Raw genomic sequence first — 27,867 nt, 5'->3', positions numbered from 1 at the left:
TTGATACTCCCTTCGTCCCATTTGTATTTGCTCCTTACTTTTAGGCACGGAGATTAAAAAAATCTTTATTTATGAGTTAAATAGGTGGAGTGCTTTACTTTTGCCAACTTAAGAAGCCCTTGTTTTGCTATTTTAAGAAAGGGACCAATACAATAGGGACAATAAAAAATGGCAAGGGGGCCAATATAAATGGGACGGAGTGAGTAGTTTATATCACTATATGGGTAGAACATGACAGTTCTTGTATAGCATAGTATACTCTATTCGTTCCACAAAAATATATGTAAAATTTATTTTTGACTTTACCTCTTATCTTTTTAATTTTAATATCTCAATTTATTTATAACAAATATTAATTGTGAAATTTCTTCTCTACTTACAATAATACAAATAATGTCGATTATTTTATCCACTCATATACTGATTTATCATTTTTAAAACTCGTATAGAAAAAATATGTATAGTATACTATTTCGAAGCGAATGGAATATATTATAGAAAAGATGGCGAATATGAAGTCGGACGACCAACAAAACATGGAAATCTTCTTTATAATAGCAAAACCATTTACATGCTATATGGCATGCTTAGAATTGTCCCATTTCAATAATTTCAAATATAAAATCTTCATCATTTATTAATTAATTAACTATTACATTCCATATAAAGATTCATTAATCTTAATAAGTATAATTAATAATAAATATATAATAATAATAATAATAATATTATTATTATTATTATTATTATTATTATTATTATCTTTACATATATATAATCTAAATTAATAAATTTTATTATTTATTTTATCTATTTAAAATTTAGATCTATATGTCTGACAAGAAAAATTATAATTTATATACTATAATTTTTTAAAGAATTATGTACATAAAAAATTGCGGGGGCTGCCCCGAAGCCAGCTGTACAAATCACCTCCAAATCCAATATTCAAGATTCAAAGGGAACGTGATTCAATTTTTTATTTTATTTTTCTACAAAAGGTTCTATTAAAAATTACAAGTTGAACTGTGAATATTGCGGCTGCTAATACTCAAATGATTCATCAAAACTTCACCAGATAAATCATAAATGAATGAATCCTGGATCAAAATATTAACAAATTTATTTCATACGTATGAAAGTGTTTCTGGCTATTAAAAATTATTTATTTATTTTTTTTATTTTTTTTACGGAAAATATGAAGAGTTTACAAAATCATAACAGTACTGAATGAGATTTATAAATTTGATATTTGATGTCGTTCTTGTATATAATTATTGTCACACTTTTCCAAAAATAATACAAGCCATTGAAGAGGAGTATTAAATGTTGAAGCAGGTGATAGTTAATTATTTATGAAAGAAACATGGCTAACCACCAAATCAAAATGAATCAGATGATTCTGACTTTAACTAAGTAAAACATATTCCACCATTAGGAGTTGAAAAGAGTTAATAATTCCGTGGGAAAATGACTGCAAATGAGCTCAATGACAAGAATATATACATCTGCTAGAACTCTCGTCAATTAATATTAGAGAGAGAGAGATCTAGAGAGAGAGAGAGAAAGATGGGAGAGGAAAACAACAAAGGCAAAGTTTGTGTGACTGGTGGAAGTGGTTTTGTGGGATCATGGATGGTGAAAAGGCTTCTCCAACATGGCTATTATGTCAATACAACTATCAGAATGCATCCAGGTTCATTCCTTCACTACATCACTTTTCTTCTCTTATTTTCTTACTTACAATTCACACACACACACACACTCCACATTTACTTATATTAGGTAACTCGAACTCTTCAGAATAATTATTTTACCAACTGAGCTGCGCTTCGTGGTCGCTACATTAATGATATCCAGAGATGAATGCAATTTTATCTCTGAATACAAAAATATTACTAGTAGTGTTTAATTCGTTTATTTTGAAAATCGCATCCTTGATATGGCAGAGAAAGAAAGGGACATTAACTACCTGAGAAATCTGGAGGGCGCATCGGAAAGGCTAGCGGTTTTCGAAGCGGACCTCGACCGGCCGGCGAGCTTCGCGGCGGCGATCGAGGGCTGCGTCGGCGTGTTCCACGTGGCGCACCCCCTCGACTTGGAGGAGAGGGAAGCGGAGCAGGTGAAGATCGAGAGAGTGGTGAATGGCGCCGTCGGCATTCTGCAGGCGTGCGTCGACGCCAAGACCGTCAAACGCGTCGTTTACTGCTCGAGCATCTGCGCCGCCTTCTTCAACGAAAAGGCCGTCGACGTCATCGACGAGAGCTCGTGGACTGACGTGGAATTTCTGAGAAGTTTGGGGGTGTTTGGTGGACCCTACATGGTCACGAAAACCTTGGCGGAGAAGATGGTTTTGGATTTTGGAGAGAGGAATGGTTTGGATGTTGTGGCGGTGCTTCCTACATGGATTCATGGCCCTTTTATTTGCCCTTACTTGCCTGACTCTGTCTCCGTATTTATGTCATTGATTTTAGGTATTTATCTTAACTCTTATTTCATTCATGCTCGTCTTGATTCCACGTCGTAAATCGAGTTAATTGTTAAAATAGGATCGTAAACTTTAATATTTCAGAAAGATGATTATGTGTTACAAAATTTGAAAATGAGGATTATAGAACTTCCAGTTACAAGCCTAAAAGTTATTGTCCTATTTTTGACAATTAGCTCTTGCAAACCCCACTTACAAGCTTAAGTTCGTTTATTTTCTTAAAAAATTCAAATTTGACTGTTGTTGAGGATTCGACGTGGGAAAGGTAAATCAGCTTGCTGGACTCTTGTATGTAATGGAACTCATTTTTTTATGCCAAAGTCCAACATTCTCGATTAAGGTCAAAGCTCAAATTTGTTGGAAATATGGTTTTATGCCAAATCTGAAAATTATTATTTAATTAAATATTTATTATTTAATTAAAATAATAATTGGATGTTAATCTACATCTCGAGTAGATCAACGTGATATACTTGAAGTCTCAAAACCGATTTCCGGTGAGTGAGATATTGTATGTCAAAGTTTGGATGTTGAAGAGGGAAAATCAGTTTCAACTTCTGCGTTCAACGATTGCGGCCACCTACCGCAGCCGCCGGAATTGACTGTTTCAACTTCTGCGTTCAACGACTGCGGCCACCTACCGCAGCCGCCGGAGTTGACTGCCGATCCGTTCACACTCGGTTTAACACCTATAAATATGGGTGTGTGGTGAGCTTTAGAATTGACTCTGAAAACTCACAACTCACAACTCACAAAATAGTCTGCATTCTGCATTCCACCTCTAGCTCAGTTTTCGATCCTTATTCAGTTCGCCGGAGCTCGCCGGATTGTGGTGCTACATCCGACGAAACGAAGTCGTTTTACCTTTGGGGAAGATACGCCTAAACCGAAGAGCACTACCGGGGCGATAATCTTCTTGCGGGAAGAGATTCATCTCGACTCGACTTATTATACGTATAATTTATTTATACAGTATATTTCAGTTGTATAAAATTATTTGAGTTGTAATTTCTCAAATTATTTTCTTTTGTAATATTTTCAATTATTTTGAGTTGTAATATCTCAAAATATTTATTTTGTAATATCTCGATCGTGTACCCGGTTCTAACAATCGCAAGAAGATTATTTCTCTGCCGTTGATACACGTTCGAGAAATGGCTCACACCGACGTCAATATGGATGGCTCCACCACCTCTGCAACCATCGGTTCAACCACGTCGTCAATATTTTCCTCGTTTGCATCAACGGGGGCTTCTTCCTCAACATCTAGAACTATTGGTCTTGCCGAGAAACCATCAACGTTCTCAGGCAAGAACTTCAAATATTGGCAAGAGAAGATGCTATTCTACCTCACAACCGTGGGGTTTGCCGGATTCTTAATGGAGGATAAACCTCCAACCCCGAGTGAAGGGGAAGGGGAGACAAGCCAAGAAATTCGTGCCGGATATTTGAACTGGTGCCGCGGCGACTACTTGTGCCGTAACACCGTTCTCATGTCTCTGGACGAACGGCTCTACCGTGTTTTCAAGGTTCATGAAACCGCGAAACAATTGTGGGAGGCCCTTGATTTGAAATATCAAGTGGACAAGGCAAATACTACCAAGTATATTGTCGCCAAATGGTTGGAATACAAAATGGTCGACTCCCGGCCATTGATGGACCAAGTGGAAGAATTCCAAAATCTTTCACATGAGGTTCAAGCCGAAGGGATGCCCTTGGCGGATGCATTGCTCGTTGCAATCATCATAGAGAAATTACCTCCTAGTTGGAGGAAATTTCAAAACCTTTTGAAGCATGAGCGCTCGGAGATGTCCGTGCCGATATTAATATCCAAGCTTCAAATGGAGGATCACGTGAGAAGTCGTGATCAAAAGGGAAAAGCTCCGATGGAGGCAAAGGCCAATCTCACCGAGAAAGGCGGTCCCTCCAATAAACGTGGTCGCCCTAACCCTAATAATAAGGGTAAAGGGAAACAAGGCGGTAGTCAACCATCAAAGTTTGATGGTGTATGTTTTAATTGTGACAAACAAGGTCACATGGCTAAAGATTGCCGCAAGCCAAAGCGGAAGAAGGCAAAGAGCAACGTGAACAACGTCGAGAAGGACTTCGACGATTGGAACCACGATGACTTTACAGCCATGATCTCCGAGGTGAATCATGTGGATAACCCTAACGCTTGGTTCGTGGATACCGGCGCTACCGTCCATATATGCATAAATCGTGAGTTGTTCCACAACTACAAGGAAGTGGAAAACAAAACGATAATGGAGGCTAGCGAGCGGACATCCCAAGTCCTTGGCATGGGAGATGAGATTCTTCAACTCACGTCGGGCGTGGAGATCACATTAAAAGACGTATTACACGTTCCAACTGTCCGAAAGAATTTAATTTCGGGCTTTAGGCTTACGAATAAGGATTTTGAATTGTTTTTCAAATCTGACTATGTTGTAATACGCAAGTGGGGAAAGTTCCTAGGGAAAGGCTATGCCTCCGAAGGACTTTTCAAACTTGGTGTAAGAGCTTGTAAGCCTGCCAAGGCTAAAATCAATAAAGATGCATCAACTTCTTCTGCTTACTTGATTGAGTGTTCTGATTTATGGCATTGTAGACTTGGACATGTTAATCTAAATGCTATAAAGAGATTAGTAAAAATGAATTTACTAAAAGTTGATGAATACAACTCACAAGAAAAATGTGAAGTTTGTGTTGAAGCCAAAATGGCTAAGTTACCGTTTAAATCGGTAAAAAGGAGCACTCAACCTTTGGAACTTATTCACACCGATATTTGTGATTTAAAGTTCGTGCAAACTAGAGGTGGCAAGAAGTACTTTATCACCTTTATAGACGATTGCACAAAGTATTGTTACCTTTACTTATTGAAAAGTAAAGATGAGGCTATTGAAGCTTTTAGAAACTTCAAAAATGAAGCCGAGAATCAACTTGGATGTCGAATTAAGATGGTTCGAAGTGATAGAGGTGGAGAATACGTAGCTCCGTTTGCTGAATTATGCAACGAAAGTGGTATAATACATCAAACGACTGCACCTTATTCACCACAATCTAACGGCGTTGCTGAACGCAAGAATCGAACTCTTAAGGAGATGATGAATGCCTTGTTGATTAGTTCGGGATTACCCCAGAACATGTAGGGGGAAGCTGTCTTAACGGCCAACTATATCTTGAACAAGATTCCACTCAAAGGGAAAGATGTAACTCCCTATGAGCTATGGAAAGGAAGGAAACCTTCGTATAAATACCTCAAAGTGTGGGGGTGTTTAGCCAAGGTAGAAGTGCCTTTACCAAAGCAAGTTACAATAGGACCTAAAACGGTGGATTGTATCTTCATTGGTCATGCACTTAATAGCAGTGCCTATCGTTTTATAGTGCACAGATCGGAGATACCTGATATACATGTTGTGACAACGATAGAATCAAGGAATGCTATATTCTTTGAAAATATCTATCCTAACAAGGATAAAGGTACATCGAACTCTAATGATGGAGTTGATGGTGATGCTACAGGTTCTAAACCTATGGAAGTAGCTAGTAATTCTACTCAAGTAGATGATGCCACGGGTTCTAATCATGTACCACCTAATAGGAAAAGACCAAGGTCTAAACCTATGGATGTAGAACCGAGACGTGGGGAACGAGTTAGAAAAGCTAATGTCTATGGACCGGATTATGTTGTCTTGATGCTAGATGGCGAACCGGTGACGATTAAAAAAGCTATGTCTGGCTCAGATGCAGCTCTCTGGAAAGAAGCCATCGATATTGAGATTGATTCCATTATGCAGAATCATACTTGGGTGTTAGTGGATCTACCACCTGGAAGTAAAGCTTTAGGATGCAAATGGATCCTAAAGAAGAAGTACAAATCTGATGGTACTATAGATAAGTACAAAGCCCGACTTGTCGTTCAAGGTTTCAGGCAGAAAGAAGGGTACGATTTCTTCGATACCTATTCACCTGTGACCAGACTAACATCTATTCGGATGCTTCTCGCTATTGCTGCCTTGCACAATCTCGAGATTCACCAAATGGATGTGAAAACTGCGTTCTTGTATGGCGAGTTGGAAGATGAAATATATATGAAGCAACCTGAAGGGTTTGTAGTACCTGGGCAAGAGCACAAAGTATGCAAACTTCAAAGGTCTTTATATGGGTTGAAGCAAGCACCGCTTCAATGGCATTTAAAATTTGACAGTGTGATGTTGTCAAATGGATTCAGAATCAATGAGTGCGATAAATGTATCTACATTAAGAATTCTAATAACGGATATGTTATTGTTTGTCTTTATGTAGATGACATGCTCATCATGGGAAGTAATTCCCGAGTGATTCAAGAAACCAAAGGCATGCTAAGTAAAAATTTTAGCATGAAAGATATGGGCTTAGCTGATGTTATCCTTGGAATTAAAATTCTAAGAAGACCTGATGGTATTGTTATAACACAATCTCACTACGTTGAGAAAATGTTAAAGAAATTCAACGCTTTTGACAAGCCAATAGCTAAGACACCATGGGAACCTAATGTGCATTTGAGTGTACACAAGGGAGAACCTGTTGACGCGATATAATATGCGAAGATTATTGGGAGCTTGTTGTATCTAACAAATTGCACTCGTCCCGATATAGCATGCTCGGTCAACAAGTTGGGCAGCTTTACAGCTAACCCTAGTAATGAACATTGGAAAGCTCTTGAAAGGGTTTTGAGATATTTGAAATATACTCAAAACTATGCGATTCATTATACTAGGGAACCCTCTGTACTTGAAGGGTACTGTGATGCAAATTGGATATCTGATGCCAAAGACTCGTTTTCAACGAGCGGTTATGTATTCACTGTGGGGGGTGGTGCTGTGTCTTGGAAATCCAAGAAGCAAACATGTATTGCTAGATCGACCATGGAATCAGAATTCATAGCTTTGGATAAAGTTGGTGAAGAAGCCGAGTGGCTTAAAAATTTCATCGAGGATATTCCATGTTGGTCGAAACCTGTGTCGTCCGTAATAATTCATTGTGATAGTCAAGCTGCTATCGGACGAGCACAAAACCATTTGTATAACGGTAAGTCGAGACATATTCGTCGACGTCATAATACCGTGAGACATCTGATCACTAGTGGAGTTATCACAATTGATTATACAAGATCAATTGATAACATAGCGGATCCTTTGACAAAAAGTATCCATCGAGATCAGATGTATAAACTGTTAGGGGGAATGGGTTTGAAGTCCACAAATTAAGGATAATCATAGTGGCAACCCAACCATGATGACTGGAGGATCCCAAGAACTTGGTTCAATGGGACAACTAAGCTATGAAAATCCGTGTGTTGAACACTCGAATTGCCTATTCCTTGTAGAACAGTGAGTGTTCGGAAACCTGCACGTGGTGAGGTTAAGTCTTTGACTTTTAATGACTCTAGAACTCCTCGAAGAGGACAAGTATAGCAGGATACTTGAGTTAAGAGTCACCTATGTAAGTGTGAAGTGGGGCCGCTTCGATTGAAACACTTATGAATCCAAAGGGGTGTTCCAAGGCCTGTAATGGACACAAACGTGAGAACGAATAAGGATTGAAACAATATTGTGTCAATATTATTGACTCAGTATACACCGAGGAGGACTAGTTCAAGGAACACAATCCACTAGGCCGCCGGTATACTCGATAATATTGACTATGGCAGGTTCAAAGCCACAAGCTACCTTTCCAAAAGCAATGTTGTTTCTTAAGAAGACTGAGCTAAATGTCTGCATACATACGCATACTGATTTCTCACTCATGTGGGGGATTGTTGGAAATATGGTTTTATGCCAAATCTGAAAATTATTATTTAATTAAATATTTATTATTTAATTAAAATAATAATTGGATGTTAATCTACATCTCGAGTAGATCAACGTGATATACTTGAAGTCTCAAAACCGATTTCCGGTGAGTGAGATATTGTATGTCAAAGTTTGGATGTTGAAAAGGGAAAATCAGTTTCAACTTCTGCGTTCAACGATTGCGGCCACCTACCGCAGCCGCCGGAATTGACTGTTTCAACTTCTGCGTTCAACGACTGCGGCCACCTACCGCAGCCGCCGGAGTTGACTGCCGATCCGTTCACACTCGGTTTAACACCTATAAATATGGGTGTGTGGTGAGCTTTAGAATTGACTCTGAAAACTCACAACTCACAACTCACAAAATAGTCTGCATTCTGCATTCCACCTCTAGCTCAGTTTTCGATCCTTATTCAGTTCGCCGGAGCTCGCCGGATTGTGGTGCTACATCCGACGAGACGAAGTCGTTTTACCTTTGGGGAAGATACGCCTAAACCGAAGAGCACTACCGGGGCGATAATCTTCTTGCGGGAAGAGATTCATCTCGACTCGACTTATTATACGTATAATTTATTTATACAGTATATTTCAGTTGTATAAAATTATTTGAGTTGTAATTTCTCAAATTATTTTCTTTTGTAATATTTTCAATTATTTTGAGTTGTAATATCTCAAAATATTTATTTTGTAATATCTCGATCGTGTACCCGGTTCTAACAAAATTTTCTATAAAATTCATGATTTTCAAAAAATAAAGAAAGTTCCATGTCATTTTTAAAAAGGTTAATTAGTTAATTGCTTATAAATGTATGAGATATGGAGGATTTAAATTCTGATTTTTGACCCAAAAAAATGAAAAATAAAGTTGATTAAAATCAAATATTATGCTTTGTATTTTCACAGTATACTTAATCCTATTTTATAAGGAAAGATCTGGTAACGTTTGCAGGCAACAAGGAATGTTACCAGCGGCTGGTGAGGACTGTTGTGGTTCACGTAGACGACGTCGTAAGAGCCCATATTCATCTGTTTGAGAATCCTCAAGCAAAAGGGAGATACATTTGTTCAAATGTTGACATCACGATTGATAAATGGGCAAAGGTGCAGATTCCCCCCCTGTAGTACACCCCCCTAGAGCTTTTAGCCCCCCAAAGTCGGTCAAAGCGCGTTGACCTCCCTAAAGTCCCGGAAGAAGGGTGCAATTAAGCCCCCCTGTAGTACACCCCCCTAATTTCTTTTATTTTTTTATTTTTTTTTTATTTAGGCCTTCAGACTTAATTGCACCCTTCTTCCGGGACTTTGGGGAGGTCAACGCGCTTTGACCGACTTTGGGGGGCTAAAAGCTCTAGGGGGGTGTACTACAGGGGGGAATCTGCACCTTTGCCCTTGATAAATTGCATGAATTTCTGTCAGCTAAATATCCTGAATATGAGCTACCATCAACTGAGTAAGTTGTCACTTGTAATTAATGTAATTTTTTCTATTTATAGATTATTAAGATGTGATTAATTATATATGTTGAATTGATGCAGTGAGTTTGAGGATCTGATACCGCTTACATTCCCCAAGCTCTCAAGCCAAAAGCTAGTGGAAAGTGGATTCAACTTTGAAAATGGGCTACAACAAATGTTCGATGGGGCCATCAAATCTTGCAAAGAAATTGGTCTTCTTTAAATTAGTTTTATTTTATTTTTTATTTCTTTTCTGTAACTGCAAATTTGTTGTCAGAAGAAAACATCTACGTAAGCAAATTTCGACTTAAATTTGGACATTTTAATTTTATGAAAAATCACAATAAATAAAAAGCTTATATATTTTCATATCAGTCTGGGATAATTGCACGTAAATACACCAATTTTGACCAAAATTCATTTTTGGCCAAAAATTCAATAAAACACGCAAACTTTATTAGTTGTTCAATTTCAACACCGATTTCATTTTCTCCAAGTTAAAAAATGACATGACGTCTATGTGGCCCACCGAAAATGGCACGACATCTACATGTAGTCTATGTGATTCATCGGAACTAAAATTGAATAATACATAATTAATACTATATTTTATTAATTTTTTTTAAGTATGTGTCGATAATTAATTTTAACCAAAATTTATGTATTTACATGCAATTACCTCCTAAAAATTTTAATGTTGGCGTGCATTCATGATTTGACTGGTAGCTTGGGATGAATGTTATTTTAAACCTGAAACTATCAACACAAATACTCATGTGCAACTGGTTTCCAGAATGACACTACTTCATTCGAAAAATGACACTTGAATATTTTCGAATGACACTACTTCAACATACAAATAACACCTTATGATCATTAGCTGTTATTTGTATGTTAAAGTATTATCATTCAAAAGTCGATTGCACGGGCGAATGCCTTAACTATCAAAACTTAATTTGTATAAAAAATATTCCACGACCAAGCCCCCAAATTTTGGTTGGATGTCACTGTTTGATTTTTTATTTTTATGAATCATGTTATTTTAAGAAAAGATCCTGTTGCACTAATAAGAAGCTGACAAAAAAAATACAGATTTTTAAAGGATAAAAGGAGTAATATATTAGAAAAGATTGCGAATATCAAGGAGGGCCACCAAATAAACATGAAAATATTATTACGTACATAATAAAAACAATATTATATACAAAAAAAATTGCGGGGGCTGTCCCGAAGCCAGCTGGCAGATGCTTCGCAGTCGCAATGACTAATCTTATTATTAAAATACGTGGTATTTACATATGGTTATTTTTTATAAGGACAGAGGAGGAGCAGCAGTATTCAAGGAGTGTTTCACGTAAGGGTGCGTTCTATTTGATTGTAAATTTATTATGAGAAAAATGAAGGATAAACACTACAAAAAAATGTATCGAACACCGACGGAATTACCGATGAAAAATAATCCGTTGGTAATCATCGACGGAACAACGGCGGAATTCCGACATAGATGTTTTCAAAATTTTACCGACGGAATAGCGACGGAATTATTAACGACGGAAAATATTCCGTCGTTAAATATTATTTATTTTTAATTATTTTTTTGCAATTTACCGACGGAAAATAATCCATCGTTATATATTATTTATTACATTTAGTTTATTTTTAAATTTATCGACGAAATAGCGACGGACTAAATATTTTTTTTAATTTTTTATTTTTTAAAATTTTTTAAATTTTTTAAATTTTTTTATTTTAAATTAATAATCCGTCGGTAATTCCGTCGGTAAATTTACTCCCTCCGTCCCAATAATCTTGTCTCACTTTCCTTTTTGGGTTGTCCCAATAATCTTGTCCCATTTCCTTTTTAGGAAAATTTTAGGAACTAATTAAATTCTAATTAAACACTATCTTAATTAATCCCCCCTAAACCCTAATTTATCTCTCTCTCTCTCCACACTCTCTTGCCTCCCCCTCTTCTCTGCCCTCCGACGCCCTTCCACCTCCATCCCTCTGTCCTCTCGCCGCCCTCCCACCTCCGCCCTCTCGCCGCCTCCGCCGTCTTCCCACTGGCCTCCGCCGCCCTCCCACCTCCGCCCTCTCGCCTCTCGCCGCCTTTCCACTGGCCTCCGCCGCTCTCCCACTTCCACCTTCTCGCCTCTCGCCGCCTTCTCACTGACCTTCGCCGCCCTCCCACCTCCCTCCTCTCGTCTCCGCCGCCCTCCCATCTCCATCCCTCTGGCCTCCGCCCTCTCGCCTCTCGCCTCTCGCCAGATTTTAAGAGCGGCGGCAGTAGGAATTTGCAGAAGGAATTATTGAAATTTGTTGAGGAGGATGAAGATTTTGTTGAAATTTCTTGTTGAAATCTGCATTTTCTGTTCTTCCCGTTAATTTTTTTGTTGAAATCTGTAGATAATTTGTTGTTGCCTTTAATTTACAGAATTCATGTTTCATGTTTGGGGGAGAGAGTGCCGAGAGAGAGAGAGCCATGTTTGGGAAGGGGGTTAAGCTATACTTTCATTTTCTTAAGCATGTGGGACCTTACAATTTACAACACTAACTCAACACTCCTTAATCTCCGTGCCCAAAAGAAATGGGACAAGATTACCGAGACGGAGGGAGTATTAATTTTTTCTTATTTATATATTTTTAAAAAAAATATTTTTATTATTTTTTAATTAATATTCTAATTTATTCTTATTTTTAAATTATTGAGAATATTTTAAATTTATTGTTATTTTCAACAGTAATATATATATATATTTAATTAATTATAATAATAATATTTTTTATTATTTTAAATTCGATCGTATATTTACCGTCATTATTTCGTTGGCACCACAAGTCTTAGATATGACTTCAGCATATTCTAAGGCTATGAATAAATGATATTGTATATTGAAATAGAGTTTAAATGAATTAATAGGTGATAGTTATATCAATAATACGCGTGTTCTGTACTGATGACTACTCGAAAAGAACTTCAAGATTAAGCGTGCACAACTAAGATGGGTGACCCACTGGGAAGTTCGTCTTAACGTATGCAATTAAGTTCAAAATACTTGTAGAGAATAAAGCCAGATTGATATTAAAATATATATATATATATATATATATATATATATATATATATATATATATATATTATTTTTTCATAAAAAAAATAGCGACGGAATTCATTTCCGTCGGTATTAGCGACGGTCATTTCCGTCGCTATTTCAGACGACGCCGGCGTCGTCGTGTGTTACCTACGGATGGTCCGTCGGTATTTAGCGACAGATCAAAATTTCGTCAGTAATTTTTTTACCGACTACTTTTACAGCGACACGCGGCGGCCGTCGTTGATCCGTCGGTATATCAATTTACCGACGAAATTTCGCACTTTACCGACGGAAAATTCCGTCGATAATCGGCCAGATTCTTGTAGTGAAATAAAATTTCACCCTTTAAATCCTTCCTTTCTTTTTTCACATTTCCTATTTGACCTTACTAATTCTTCATTTACACTACAAATGAGGGATAATATTATCACACCATTTTTGGAGGGTAAATGAGGAATGAGTAAGGGTCAAGTAGGAAATTTGGGAAAAGAATGAAGGATTTAAAGGGTGAAATTTTGTTTATCTTTCTTTTTCCCATGATAAATTTACAATCAAAGAGAACGCAACCTAAGAGTTAATTGTATATCATTGGAAGAATTGAAACTATAATGATCTATTTTTTATCAGTGGTGGAAGACCTTTATAGAAGAAGACAACCTTTGCCTTCAATAAGATGCTATATATTCTATTTTATTCAACCTTCCAAGGAGAAGTATGTTATCCTTTGATCATTTTCTTGATGTCTAGTAATTAAAACTTGCAGAAGAAAACGTAGGCAATATGTGTATACAAAAATTAATTAACAAAAATAGTGCATAATACTTACTAATCACTCAATAAAACCATTTTTTTTTGCTCAGGAAAAAGGTGATTTTATTAAAACACAGCAGAGGTATATATGTGGTGTTCAATAAAACCATATTACATCACGACTGTGGTGTATAGAGGTATATATGAAGAACTTAAAACATGAAAAATATAGCTCTCTGGAATGAAATATAGGTCTTGTTACCAAACTAAATTCCAAAATTGGGAGTGTTGAAAGTTCTTACGAAAAATCTGCACATTAAAATTTCTTTCTAGTGTTTGGTCATGCCATTCTGCTAGGCCTAACTAATTCTACGCTGTCGATACATTTATTATGACTGCAATTTAGAATTCTATTTTTTCTCCATATATTGAAGAACATATGGTCAAAGAAACTACAGTGACTAACTTTAGCTTGTGATTAACTTGATGTAAGCTTAATGATAAGCAGGGTAATTATGAATTTCTCTTAAAAAAAAAAAGAACTCTTAACATTAATCTCACAACAAGTCAACAGCAAATAAAGCACAAAATGATCATCAAAGTCTAGCTTCAAGATAGTAGTAATTCGTAATGAGCGAGAAATACCTTCCATGTGATCTCGAATCTCCCGATTTGGATGTCCGGAGCATTTCGTAGAACAATCCTACCACCGCTATCAGGGGCGTAGCCGGGGACAGAAGCCCCTTCCCAAATTTTGAGGTTTTTTTTTTTTTTTTTTTTTTTTTTTTTTTAAATATATATAAATATATGTTTATATTATAAAAGAAATTTGTTTTACAAAAGTTGATTAGCTTGTTATATTCTTCCATTTATAATTAATTTAAGGATAATTGTGTTATTTAAAACTGTATAATCTATAAAAATATTAGTATACATTATTATCACTATTATGCTTGTCTTTTAATAAAAAATGCCTAAAATGGATGAAATGCCAAAAAAAAAATTTGTTTGCTATTATTACTATGCTTGTCTTTTATTATTATTAATTCTAGCTTGTAATTTATTGAAAATATACAATTTATGAAAATATTGTTCGTTATTATTGCTATTATGCTTGTCTATTAATAAAAAATGCCTAAAATGTACGAACTGACAAAAAAAATTGTAATGTATTGAAATTGATTTGTACGAACTGACAAAAAAAAAATGTTGTTCTTTATAATTACTATTATGCTTGTCTTTTAATAAAAAATACTTTAAAAGTACAGAATGTCCCAAAAAAAATTGTAATGTATTGAAACTAATTTGTTATATATTTAAATTATATAATATATGAAAATATTGTTCTTTATTATTACTATTATACTCGTATTTTAATAAAATAATGCCTTAAATATACGAAATGTCTGAAAGTTCAGTCCCATCCGCGCCTCTTCCCACCAGAGCTGAGCGGCTACCGCCGCCGTCTGCTGCTTCTAGACTTCTAGTCCGCGGCTCACTCCGTCTACTCAAGTGTTGTCTCTGGTGCTGTCGATACAAAGTTCCGGTGAGTAATTCTTCATTTCGGTTGCTTAAAATGCCAGCATTTGTACTTTCATTTGTTTTTCCTTAATTTGGTTGCTTCGTTCTATTTTTCTGCAATTTTAGCTGCTTGTTGGGTAAATTCAATTCCAGGTTTCATTTATTTTTCCTTAATTTTTCTGCTTGTTGGTTGCTTCGTTCTACTTTTCTAAAATTTAATATTTTAAGTTTTTCTGAAATAATATATTCAGATTGCAAACAAACTCGACCCCCCTTTTCCAACGTGTAGATTTTGTTTCAAATGGTGCAGACGGTTGCAAAATAATACTACTAGTATATAATTTTTTCTGCTTTTTGTTTCAAATCGTGATCAATTAAGCTAATAACCTCTATTCATTTTCAGCTAGCTTCTAACAGATTCTAGGAAATATGAGCTGCTCCTTTTCAATTATATGGGATCTTGAAATTATCACAAGTAGATGGCCTGCATCTCTTGTGCAATCTGGAATAGGAAAGGCATCATAATTGGGACTGGCAATTTGCTTGCGCTATTAAGCGATAATGGAACCTTGGATGCTTCTTCTTTTCTTTTTAATTATCTTAGATATGCTTTCTGATACACCTACTGGACCTGATGGAGGTGGGCTTGAGAGGGCTGTGGAAGGGAGTGATGGTGGAGAAGCAAGCCCAAAACAAGAAGGCCCAACTGACAAAGGGAAGCCCACGCGCAAGAAGACGCTGCCAACACATTTCAAGGATTTTGTTATGAGTTAGAGATAGAGATCTGAATAGTTGGTCCCCCCCTAGTTCTCTCTCTTTTCTGTTATTGATACTTGCAGTAGCAACGGGCTTGTCGCCCCTTTTGGCTATATAGCAGGACTCTTGTATCAGAGTTAGAGTACATGAATGATAATTATCCTCTTTTCTCTCTGAATATCTCTCTCTGGAGTCAGGCACACTCGAAGCTGCCCCTTTTATCTGATTTGCTATCAGATTGGTGCTTTCATTGAGTTTCATGGCTTCCTCCGATATTCTCGCGGAACTCAAAGCTCTGAAGATCCAGCTTGCCACTCACATCTCCACCTCTGCTGATCAACTCACTGCCACCAACACGGCCGTGGCCGAAACTCACGCCATTCTTCAACAGTTTATGGCGTCGGTGGATTCTCGATTTGCCAGCTCCTCTGGTGGCCATCATTTCACTCCTCCTCCGGTCGATCCCCCCGATCCGCCGCTGCTTCGTTCTATGAAGATGGAGGTTCCCCGTTTTGATGGATCCGATCCGGCGGGATGGATTTTTTGCGTAGAAGAGTTCTTCGACTACCACAAAACACCGGACGATCACCGTCTTCGCATTGTTTCATTCCATATGGAAGGACGTGCTGCTTCTTGGTTCCAATGGATGAAATCTAACCAACTCATTTCGACGTGGCCAGTCTTTCTACACAGCCTCCGTCACCGCTTCGGATCATCGCTCTATGAAGATCCCCAAGGAGCTTTGTCCAAGTTGACTCAAAAATCGTCAGTAAGTGAATTTCAAGCAGAGTTTGAGGAACTCATGAACAAGGTAAAGGGCATCTCCGAATCCCTTTTGGTTAGCTTCTTTGTTACCGGCCTTAAGTCCGATATTCGCCGTGAACTCTCCTTCACAAAGCCGGCCACTCTTATGGAAGCTTTCGCTTTGGCTCGGGCTTATGAAGCTCGTCTGGCGGAGTCCCGATCCGAGCAGCGCTGGTTTTCTCGTGCGCCGGTGCGTGCCACACCGATCTCCTTAGTTTCACCCTCTTCTCCAATCTCCCCGTCACCCACGGCGGCGAATGGTGGATCCACCAGTAATTCCAAGCCTCCATCAGCCCCGCTGCTCTTAGGCCCTCCCCCAGGGCCTCCTCTCCCGATTCGCCGTTTAACTCCTCAGGAACTCCGAGATAAACGAGAGAAAGGTCTCTGCTACAATTGCGACCAGAAATGGTCTTCAAATCACCGTTGTCGGAGCCGATTTTATGGGCTGCTGGGAACCGACGACGACGACGCCGCTGAGGATGATTTAGGCTCCCCCCACTCGATGAGCAGGCCGCGTTGGAGCCCGATCCAGACCCCCTACTCTGCGGGGATGTTTCCAGCTTGAATACTCTTTCCGGCCTAGCCCGCCCTCGTGCGCTGCACCTCCAAGGCACTGTCAACCTCCGCACCGTGCGCATCCTTGTGGATAGTGGCAGCACCCACAACTTCATCCAACCGAACGTCGCTCGTTCACTCAAACTCCACACCACGGAGGTGCCGCCGTTTCGAGTTTACGTTGGTAATGGTGACTATCTCACATGCTCTCGTCTTTGCCTTGCTATTTCGGTCGTTGTACAGGGCCACACTCTATCCGTGGATTTCCACGTTCTCCAAATTGCCGGTCCGGCCATAGTGTTGGGAATCCAATGGCTGCAAACATTAGGTCCCGTTACTCACGACTACGCGGCCCAAATAATGACGTTTAATTTCAATGGCACCGTCACCACTCTCATCGGCAATCCTGCCATTGACGTCCAGCCCATCTCATTTACCCAGCTGCAGTCGGAGGCCCAGGCCCACGAGATCGACATGGTTTATGTTATTCACATCCGGGCCTGCACTGCTACAGATGGGCCTTATTTCATGGGCCATTTTACTGCTCCAGAATCGGCACCTACAGAAATTGCCCAACTCCTACGTCAGTTTCAGCCCTTGTTCTCTCCTCCGAAAGGTTTGCCGCCGCACCGCCCTATTGACCATCGAATCCACTTACAACCCCACACGGCGCCGGTGAACGTCCGCCCTTACCGTTACCCCCAATTTCAGAAGGAGGAGATGGCCAAGCTCGTGGCTGAGATGTTGGACCAAGGCACAATACGTCCTAGTCAGTCGTCGTTCTCATCACCGGTGCTATTAGTTCGGAAGAAAGACGGATCATTTCGTTTCTGCGTCGACTACCGGGCGCTCAACGCCGTCACGGTGAAGGATAATTTTCCCATCCCTACTATCGATGAGCTCCTCGATGATTTGGGAAAGGCACACATCTTCACCAAACTGGACCTTCACGCCGGCTACCATCAAATACGGGTGCATCCTCGGGATGTGGCCAAGACCGCGTTCCGCACGACGGATGGTCATTTTGAGTTCCTCGTCATGCCGTTCGGCCTCTGCAACGCGCCATCCACCTTTCAAGCCACGATGAATCAACTGTTTGCTTCCTTTTTGCATCACTTTGTTGTGGTTTTTTTTGACGATATTTTGATTTATAGCAATTCGTTGGAGGACCATGTCTATCACCTTCACCAGGTCCTCAGCCGACTTAGTGCCAATGCCTTTGTCTTGAAGGCTTCTAAATGTGTGTTTGGTCAGCCCTCCATTGCTTACTTGGGGCATATTGTGTCTGATGGAGGAGTCCGCGCAGATCCAGACAAGATTGAGGCGATGCAATCGTGGACAACGCCACGCACTCTCAAACAGTTGCGTGGATTTTTGGGGTTAACAGGGTATTATCGACGGTTTGTACGCCACTATGCTGGAATTGCATCACCTTTAACTGATCTTCTTCGTGCTGGGGCTTTTCACTGGACTCCGGAGGCTGACAAGGCATTCGAGCATCTCAAGGCAGCACTAACTACCACGCCGGTACTCCGCTTGCCCGACTTCTTGTTCGCTATTATTTTCACCACGCCGCAAGTATACGGGTAGTTGTAATATATGGAAGCAAGGTCGTATCCCACAAGGATTAGTAGTTCAATCTAGTGATTATCCTAAGTCATTATGCTATAGCTATTTAGACTAAACGATGGAGTGATTGGTTTGATTATCTACTAATTACTTAACAAATGCAAAGACAAATAAAACCAAATAAGCAAAGTGGATTAATATGATGATTAAGATGATTTAGGGACTAGGCATCGATGATTAAGCAAAAGACTTCAATTATAGCTCAATATTAATCTTGACAATCCTAATTATCTAGAGTGATCTCCCAACTAGTTCTAGCCCCCTCCCGGACGACTAGAGCGGTAGATTACGGGTCATAGTTGCCGTCCCCGGTCAACTTCTAACCTATAACTCCCAAAAGCACACAAAGATCGACATACTCTCACCCAACTCTCAACCTCCCGGTTATCGAATTGATATGTTTCAAACACCTTATCTATTGCAATTATCCTCTCCCGATTCAAAGTGCAAATTAGAAATGCATAGAATGTGGCCAACAATCCATACAAGAAATAAATCAAGGGTTTGAAAAGATAATGTGCAAATGAACAAACAAGATTTATATTGAGCATAAATAATCAATCCATTACAATAATCATCTAGCCTAATCCCCAAATCAAAGAGAAATTTAGCCTAACATGTTCAAACACAATAAATCAAAGTTAAAGTTGTACATAATGAAAGAGAGAGTAAGAAATGACAAATCCAATTTATGAGCTTCTTCTTCCTTCTCTTCTCTTCAATGGTCTTCAATGGTAGATGGGTGTGTTAAAGGAGGCTAGGGTTTAGTGTGTGGAGTGTTGGGGAAGATGAGTGATGGAGAAGAAGAATAATGAGAGAAAAAGGGGAAAAAATGGGGTTTAAGGGCTGAAAAACGCGACTCCGCTCTTTTCCCGCGGTCATGGCCCGCGCCCGTGGTGCTCAAACGTGGGCAAAACTCAGGGAACCCGCGGTCCCGCCCCGCGTCCGCGGGTGGTGACCGTGGGGGGGACCCGCGGTCCCAGCCCGCGGCCGCGGGTGGTGACCGCGGTACACCCCTGGATTTGAGCACCTAGCCCGCGGTCCCACCCCGCGGCCGCGGGTGGTGACCGCGGGCGATACCTTCCCCACGGACGCGTGACCGCGGCCGCGGCCTCTGTGCGCGGCTGACTTTGTCGGCCCCGTTCTCCCTCGTCCGAGCTCCGATTCGGGCGCCGTTCACGCTCATGGATTCCTCTCGAGACGTACTTCGATCCTATGCTCTCACAATTCTCCAATCAACTCTTGATTTGCCCTGAAAATACTCAAAAACTATACCAAGCAATCAAAACATAAATACTCAAAATTGGGATACAAACACATATATGCAATCAATTCATGGGGAAAAATGACAACAATTCGTGTGATATTGAGGTATGAAATCCATGTTTGTCAACCCTCCAAACTTAAAGCGTTGTTTGTCCCCAAACGACAAAAAGAAAGAAATAAAAGTAAACAAACATGTAAGCCTGAATTGATGTCATTTCAAGGGCTTCAATTTTTTTAAAATATTTCACTAGTGTATCACAAGTAGATATGCATTTCAAGAAGTCACAAGTGATAGTAAGTTCAACATTATAGCCTCCAAGCTTGAATCCTCACAAGGTGGATGTTTCAATGGTGCACTCAACTCTCAAGTGTTTAGAATGGACGTGTTTGCACTCAACTTGAAACAATGCATGCAATCTACCATAAGCTTGCCATTTATCCTAACTCTTTATACTTCAATGTGTTATAAATAAAGATCAAAAAGGGCTTTCCTTGGGTTGTAATGAGGGTTCTTTGGTAAGGTGAGTAGATTTTAGGTAAAGTGACTCATCCCACGATCAAATAATCATAATGAACAAATCGACTTCACTATTTCTCTTATCAAACATAAACCACAATCCCTGCATTTCATCCTTAGTGATATCTATCATGGCCATGATTCAAAAGGCAAATCACTCCCCTTTATGCTCTTTTATTCACATTCATTTTCATTTCTTTTTCTTTTTGAGCTCATAGGGGACTAGTGATTTTCACTTAATCAAAGCTTGATAAGCACTTTCAATCATTTCCCAAACTTTTCTTCATCAAAGCAACCACCAACACTCTAGGTTCTACCCCTTTATTATTGGTTATTCAAAGAAAGGCTACAAGGCACAAAAGGGGTAAACTAGGATCATATGAGAATTTGGACACAATTTGAGTTAAGTGGCTAACAAAGATGGCCTTAAATCACTTCAATATTAACAACACATCTACTTTTATTTTCAAGAGAGGACTCATGGCAAGTTCTAGAGATCAACACACATGCTCAAATGATTTACACTCAAGAACAAAATGAGATTGTAAATGTATGACAATCAAAGGCTCAATTCTCACAAGCTCATTTCTTTTTCAAGTTCTTGGAGGTACAACATTTAGCTCATCATCACAAGTTCAAACTCTTCATGCAAAATCAACAAGTGATACATAACAATTTCTTTTCAAAAACACAATCATATCATAAGCCCAATAACAAACAAATCATCCTCACAAAATTTGTTACAATTATCCCAACAAAAATCAAAACATCAAAAAGTCTTTCAATTATTCAAAACATAACAAAAACAAAACATGCAAAAACACAAGATAAACGAGACAACTAATCCATCTTCCCCCTCCCCCCCCAAACTTATTTCACACAAAGTGGAAATAAGGTTGGAGGAAAAGAGAAGGATAAGTTGGCTCGGACTCACAATGGTACGTGCACGACTACGGTGGCGGGAAGGGGCCATGGAAGGCATGGAAGTGGCGCATGTGCTCTTCGTAGCGGCGCCGCTCATCCTCTTGGTATTGCAAAAAGGCTTCATATTGCCTTCTTTGCTCTTCTTGGATTGCATCAAAGCGGGCCATGTTTGCGGCTTGGAAGGAGTCAAAGCGGCCCATCATCCTATCCTCAAATCTGGCACCCCCTCCGGGATACACCGGGGGTGGTTGAGGTATCTCACCACCTTGTTCATATGCTTGCTCTTCCTCCTCGCCCTCGGGGGCGTGTTGTTGCTCATGTGCGCCTTGGAGGTGAGCAATGGTGGCGGCAAAGTGGACGGGCTGACGCATGCCTAGGTTAGCGGCCTCCCCGGGGCCTATGATGGTGGTAAGGGCCGGATTGGGCAATGGAAGGTACACATTGCCGTTGTCCCCCTTGAGGATCCACAAAAGCCGTCTCCCGGAGGCGAGAAAGTGTTGTTGCACTAGGCAACGTCGGTCGAGGAGGATGTCACGGGAGATGGGGTCTTCTTGAATAGCCACCCCAAGATGTGTCGCTATAGGGGTGATCATGCCTCCAATGCATATTTTGCCCCCTCTTGTGTGAGTTTGAGATTCGAATTGGTCGGCCAAAAGACACCCAAGAGATAAGGAGATGTTGGTGAGGGCGCCTTGAATGAGTAAGAGCTCATTCGACCGACAAAAGCCCACATTCTCCCGACCTAGGAAAGTGAACCCGAAGGCCCGTTGGGTAAGGCGGATAACCGGGTTGCGCAATGACGCCGCCTTTGATCGCCGGGAGTCATAGCCTGCAATCTCCTCCACGCCTCGAAAGTGACATCGTTCCCACATACGGGTGGGATTGAACTCTAACCCACCGGCGTATGCTCCTCCTTGGGGGCAACCCAAAATCTCGTCCAACTCATCAATAGTTAGCTCTCGGGGCTCATTCCCGAGTTGGAAAGAGATTCTTGATGGAGCTCCGTTGGACTTGATGAGCTTGAATGTGGAGAGGAACTCAAGAGTGAGCCCTCGGTATGCTAACCATCCCCCGGTGATTACTCGCCGCCATCCGCCTCTATCCGCCAAAGACCAAATGTCTTCGGCTATTCCCATAGCCTCGATAGTCTCCGAGCAAATATACCGGCATTGCCGGTGAGGAATGGCACAAAGTTGCTCCCAACGTTCGCGGGAGTCCGGAGTAGGAAGTTGAATCCCATAGAATTGAGGATTGTGCCGAGTGATAGTCACCTCATCGGCGCGGGAGGTACTGGCCTTCCCCTTTCCCTTGCCCTTTGTTACACGTGGTGCCATAGCAAAAGGTGCCTACAAAACCAAGTGTGAGTCTTTATTTGACACAACAATGACAACAATAATATACTAGAAAACAATTTAACTATCAACTTAACTAAGCAATTTAACCCGGGAAACGGGCGAATTCTTATTCTAAAAGCACATAAATAAATCACACTATCACAATGCATCTCACAACAACACATAGCATCAATATTAAGCCCACAATCACCAAAATCTCCCCCCCAAACTTAGACATTTATCTACACCCAACACAAGCAAATTCTTAAGCAAGAATGTCAATTAAGCATAAATTCACCGATTAAATTGCGAATAAATGAAAGACCCATCATCCTAGACATGCATAGAAGCAATTAAAAGCATCAATTCAACAATGTAGCACAATGTAGGAAAAATCCTAATTTTGAGCCCTAATTGCATATAAACATGTAGAATGCAAAATATCACAAAATAATCGGTAAAAATCTTCTAAATCATGCTTAGAATGTAAAAATGAAGGAATGAGAGCAAGTAAAACATACCTTGTAGTTGGATTTGGAAGTGAAAGTGAGGAGGAAGAGTGTGTAATTTCGTGGGTGTGTGAGTAGAGAGTGAAAAGTGAGTAGAGAAGTGTGAAAAATGGGTTAAAAACCCGAGTCAAAGGTGGTCAACCCCGGGCCAGGAGGCCCGCGGTCCCGCCCGCGGCCGCGGTCGGTGGCCGCGGGACATTTCTGAAATTCCGCGGGGTGGTGACCGCGGGCTCCCTGGGAGTGCTCACCTCTGAAAATTTCAATTTTTATGCGTTTTTCTCTCAATTTTTTTTTTTTTTTTTTAAGATAAAGGGAATTAAACTCCAAACAAAATAAATCACACACATAAAAATATATACATAGATGAATATATAATACCTATGTATATGTGTGTTTATTGAACTTGCAAAAATTAAAGATACCTTGTTGGGGTGCCTCCCAACTAGCGCTTAGTTTAACGTCGTGAGCTCGACGTCTTCATGATGGTGTCATGTCTTTGGTTCGGCGAGAATGATGACGGACACTTTCTCTCGTGGCTCGGCTCGAAAGTATGCCTTAATGCGTTGGCCATTCACCACAAAAGTGCGTCCATCGTTGCCCTTCAATTCAATAGCTCCATTGGGGGAGACCTTGTTGATGAGGAATGGGCCCGACCATTTGGACTTGAGTTTTCCCGGAAAGAGTGAAAGGCGGGAATTGAAGAGAAGGACCTCATCCCCGGGTGCAAATTCCCGTTTGTGGATCATCCTATCATGAAACCTCTTGGTCCTCTCTTTGTAGAGGCTTGAGCTTGCAAATGCCTCACTTCGAAATTCATCCAACTCATTGAGTTGAAAGACTCTAGCTTGGCCGGCCTTCTTGAAATCAAAATTGAGCTTCTTGACCGCCCAATATGCCCTGTGCTCTAACTCTACGGGGAGATGACATGACTTCCCGTATACAAGTTGGTATGGTGACATGCCAAGCGGTGTCTTGTACGCCGTTCGATATGCCCAAAGTGCGTCATCAAGCAAGAGAGACCAATCCTTCCGGCTCCCATTCACCGTCTTCTCTAGCACTTGTTTAATCTCCCGGTTTGCCAACTCGGTTTGACCATTGGCTTGGGGATGATAAGCCGTTGTCACTCTATGCTTCACCCCGTACTTTTTTAGAAGTCCTTCCATCCACTTGTTGCAAAAGTGGGATCCTCCATCGCTTATCAAGGCCCTTGGAATTCCATGCCTTGTCAAAATATTCTTTTGAAGGAACTTGATCACCACTTTGGAGTCATTGGTTTGAGTAGGAATTGCTTCCACCCATCTTGAAACATACTCCACGGCCAACAAAATGTATTGGAAGCCGAAAGACATTGGGAATGGGCCCATAAAGTCTATGCCCCATACGTCAAAGAGCTCAACTTCAATCACATTGTTAAGGGGCATCTCGTGCTTCTTTGATATTCCTCCCATTCTTTGGCATTGATCACAACTCAAAATAAATGAGTGGCAATCCTTGAAAATAGTTGGCCAATAGAAGCCACTTTGAAGCACCTTAAAAGCGGTTCGGTTGGTGCCAAAGTGCCCTCCACTAGGGGAAGAATGACACTCCCTCATAATAGCTCCCCATTCCTCTTCGGGTACACACCGCCGGATGATGGTGTCGGCACATCGTCGATACAAGAACGGCTCATCCCATAAGAAGAATTTCACATCATGAAAGAATTTTTTTCTTTGGTAACGATTCAACTCGGGTGGTGGATGAATGCCGGATGCAAGATAGTTGACGTAGTCCGCATACCATGGGGTGTGGGTCTTGACTTGCAAGATTTGCTCATCGGGAAAATTCTCATTGATGGGCACATCGGCATTTTCCCCTTCCACGGGATTCTCAAGTCTTGAAAGGTGATCCGCCACAACATTTTCACATCCTCTCCTATCTCGGATTTCAATATTAAACTCTTGAAGGAGGAGGATCCACCTTATCAACCTCGGCTTGGCATCTTTCTTCTCAAATAAATATCGGATGGCCGCATGGTCGGTGTGAACAATAGATTTTGTGCCAATGAGGTAGGAGCGAAATTTGTCGAAGGCATACACAACCGCCAAAAGTTCCTTTTCAGTGACGGTGTAGTTTGATTGAGCCTTATCTAGAGTCCTACTAGCGTAGTAGATGACTCTAAATAGCTTGTCTTTCTTTTGCCCCAACACGGCCCCGACGGCGATGTCGCTTGCGTCACACATGAGCTCAAACGGTTGTGACCAATCCGGTGTGATCAAGATGGGAGCACTCACTAAAGCCTTTTTGAGTTTTTCAAAGGCCACCAAACAATCTTCATCAAAGTTGAACTTTGCATCTTTTTCAAGAAGGTGACATAAGGGTTTGGTGATCTTTGAGAAATCTTGGATGAATCTTCGATAGAACCCGGCATGTCCAAGGAAGCTTCTCACGGCTTTCTCATTGGATGGTGGTGGAAGCTTCTCAATGGCCACTATCTTTGCTCGATCCACCTCCAATCCGGCTTTGGAGACCTTGTGCCCAAGCACAATTCCATCCCTAACCATAAAATGACATTTTTCCCAATTCAATACAAGGTTAGTTTCCTCACACCTTTGCAACACAATAGATAGATTATGGAGACAATGATCAAAAGAATTGCCAAAGATAGAAAAGTCATCCATAAAAACTTCCATTACATTTTCAATTAAATCATGGAAAATGGCCATCATGCATCGTTGAAAAGTAGCGGGGGCATTGCAAAGACCAAATGGAATGCGTCTATAAGCAAAAATGCCATAAGGACAAGTGAAAGCGGTCTTTTCTTGGTCCTCCGGGGCAATCATGATTTGATTATACCCGGAGTACCCATCAAGAAAACAATAAAATTCATACCCCGCCAACCTATCAAGCATTTGGTCAATAAAAGGAAGAGGAAAGTGATCTTTTCGAGTAGCTGTGTTCAACATCCTATAGTCAATACACATCCTCCATCCATTTACTAACCTAGTTGCAATTAGCTCATTATGCTCATCTTTTATGACGGTTATCCCCCCCTTTTTAGCAACAACTTGAGTGGGACTAACCCACTCACTATCCGAAATAGCAAAAATAATTCCCGCATCTAGCAATTTGAGAACTTCTTTTCTTACTACTTCTTGCATAATAGGGTTTAACCGTCTTTGGCCTTGCCTCCTAGGTTTAAAATCATCTTCCATCAAAATCCTATGCATGCAAATGGATGGGCTAATCCCTTTTAAATCGGAAATTGACCATCCTATAGCGGACCTATACTTCCTCAAAACATTTAGCAATTGATCAAGCTCATGAGGAGAAAGGTAGGATGATACAATTACCGGATACGCCTCATCCTCACCAAGGAAGGCGTATTTCAAGTGTTCGGGGAGAGGTTTTAACTCCAAGCTGGGAGTCTTCTTCTCCACTCCTTCATCTTTCGGCTCTCCATTTCTCAAGTCCAAGAAACATGCCTCTCCTTGTGAAATTTTCTGCACAAAGTTCATTTCATTAGCCTCAATAAATAAGTTAGAAGCATTAAACTCATCATTATCAACAAAAGAGAATAGAGGGTTTAGGAGGCAAGTGTCCATTGGATTGTTGTAGGTGTGGTACTCATCCATGTTGATGCAAGACTCTATCACTTGCATCATCTTGCATTCACCAACCCTCTTTTCTTCTTCCTCCTTGTACTTGAGAGCCTTGTGGATTGAAAATGTGAAGCTCTCGTCATTCACTCTAAGGGTGAGTTCGCCCTTAGCAACATCAATGAGGGCTCTCCCCGTTGCCAAGAAAGGGCGCCCCAGAATCAAAGGCACATCTTTGTCTTCCACCATGTCCAAAACAACAAAGTCCACCGGGAAAATGAAATTGTTGACTTTCACTAGGACATCTTCTACTATCCCCTTTGGATAGGAAACGGAACGATCTGCCATTTGAAGGGCAATTGTGGTTGGCTTGATGGTGCCAATCTCTAGCTTGTTGAAGATTGAGAGCGGCATCAAATTTATACTTGCTCCCAAATCACACAAAGCTTTCCCAAAACGATCATTCCCAATATCACAAGGGATTGTGAAGCCCCCGGGGTCCTTGATCTTGGTGGGGATTTTTCTTTGGAGAACGGCACTACATTCTTCGGTTAGATTGACCGTCTCATTCTCTCCCATCTTCCTCTTGTTTGATATGACCTCCTTTAGGAACTTTGCATAGGAGGACATTTGTTTCAAAGCTTCAATAAGTGGAATGTTGATGTGCACCTTTCGAAAAATCTCAAGAAACTTGGAGAATTCATTCTCCACATTCTTCTTTTGATGTCTTTGAGGAAAAGGGATTGGTGGGCAATAAGGTGGTGGAGCCACGTACACCTCCTTCTTCTTTCCTCTATCTCCTTGTTCCTTGGAAGGGTTGCCATCTCCAACTCCAACCACAACACCACTTCTATCTTCT

At 40.4% G+C, this 27,867-nt stretch overlaps 1 protein-coding gene across 1 annotated transcript; it reads left to right on the top strand.

Annotated features, from left to right (window-relative positions):
• Nucleotides 1-1,448: 1,448 nt before the first annotated feature.
• Nucleotides 1,449-10,147, top strand: LOC131020697 (vestitone reductase-like). Its single transcript, XM_057949685.1, has 5 exons — nucleotides 1,449-1,696; nucleotides 1,950-2,474; nucleotides 9,272-9,415; nucleotides 9,718-9,769; nucleotides 9,855-10,147. Exons 1-5 carry the CDS (start codon nucleotides 1,570-1,572, stop codon nucleotides 9,994-9,996), a joined length of 990 nt encoding a protein of 329 aa, XP_057805668.1. The 5' UTR covers nucleotides 1,449-1,569; the 3' UTR covers nucleotides 9,997-10,147.
• The last annotated feature ends 17,720 nt before the right edge of the window (nucleotides 10,148-27,867 follow it).

The sequence above is a fragment of the Salvia miltiorrhiza genome, chromosome 4, assembly GCF_028751815.1.
Source record: "Salvia miltiorrhiza cultivar Shanhuang (shh) chromosome 4, IMPLAD_Smil_shh, whole genome shotgun sequence".
NCBI classification, from domain to species: Eukaryota; Viridiplantae; Streptophyta; class Magnoliopsida; order Lamiales; family Lamiaceae; genus Salvia; species Salvia miltiorrhiza.
This window is presented reverse-complemented; position numbering and strand designations above follow the sequence as displayed.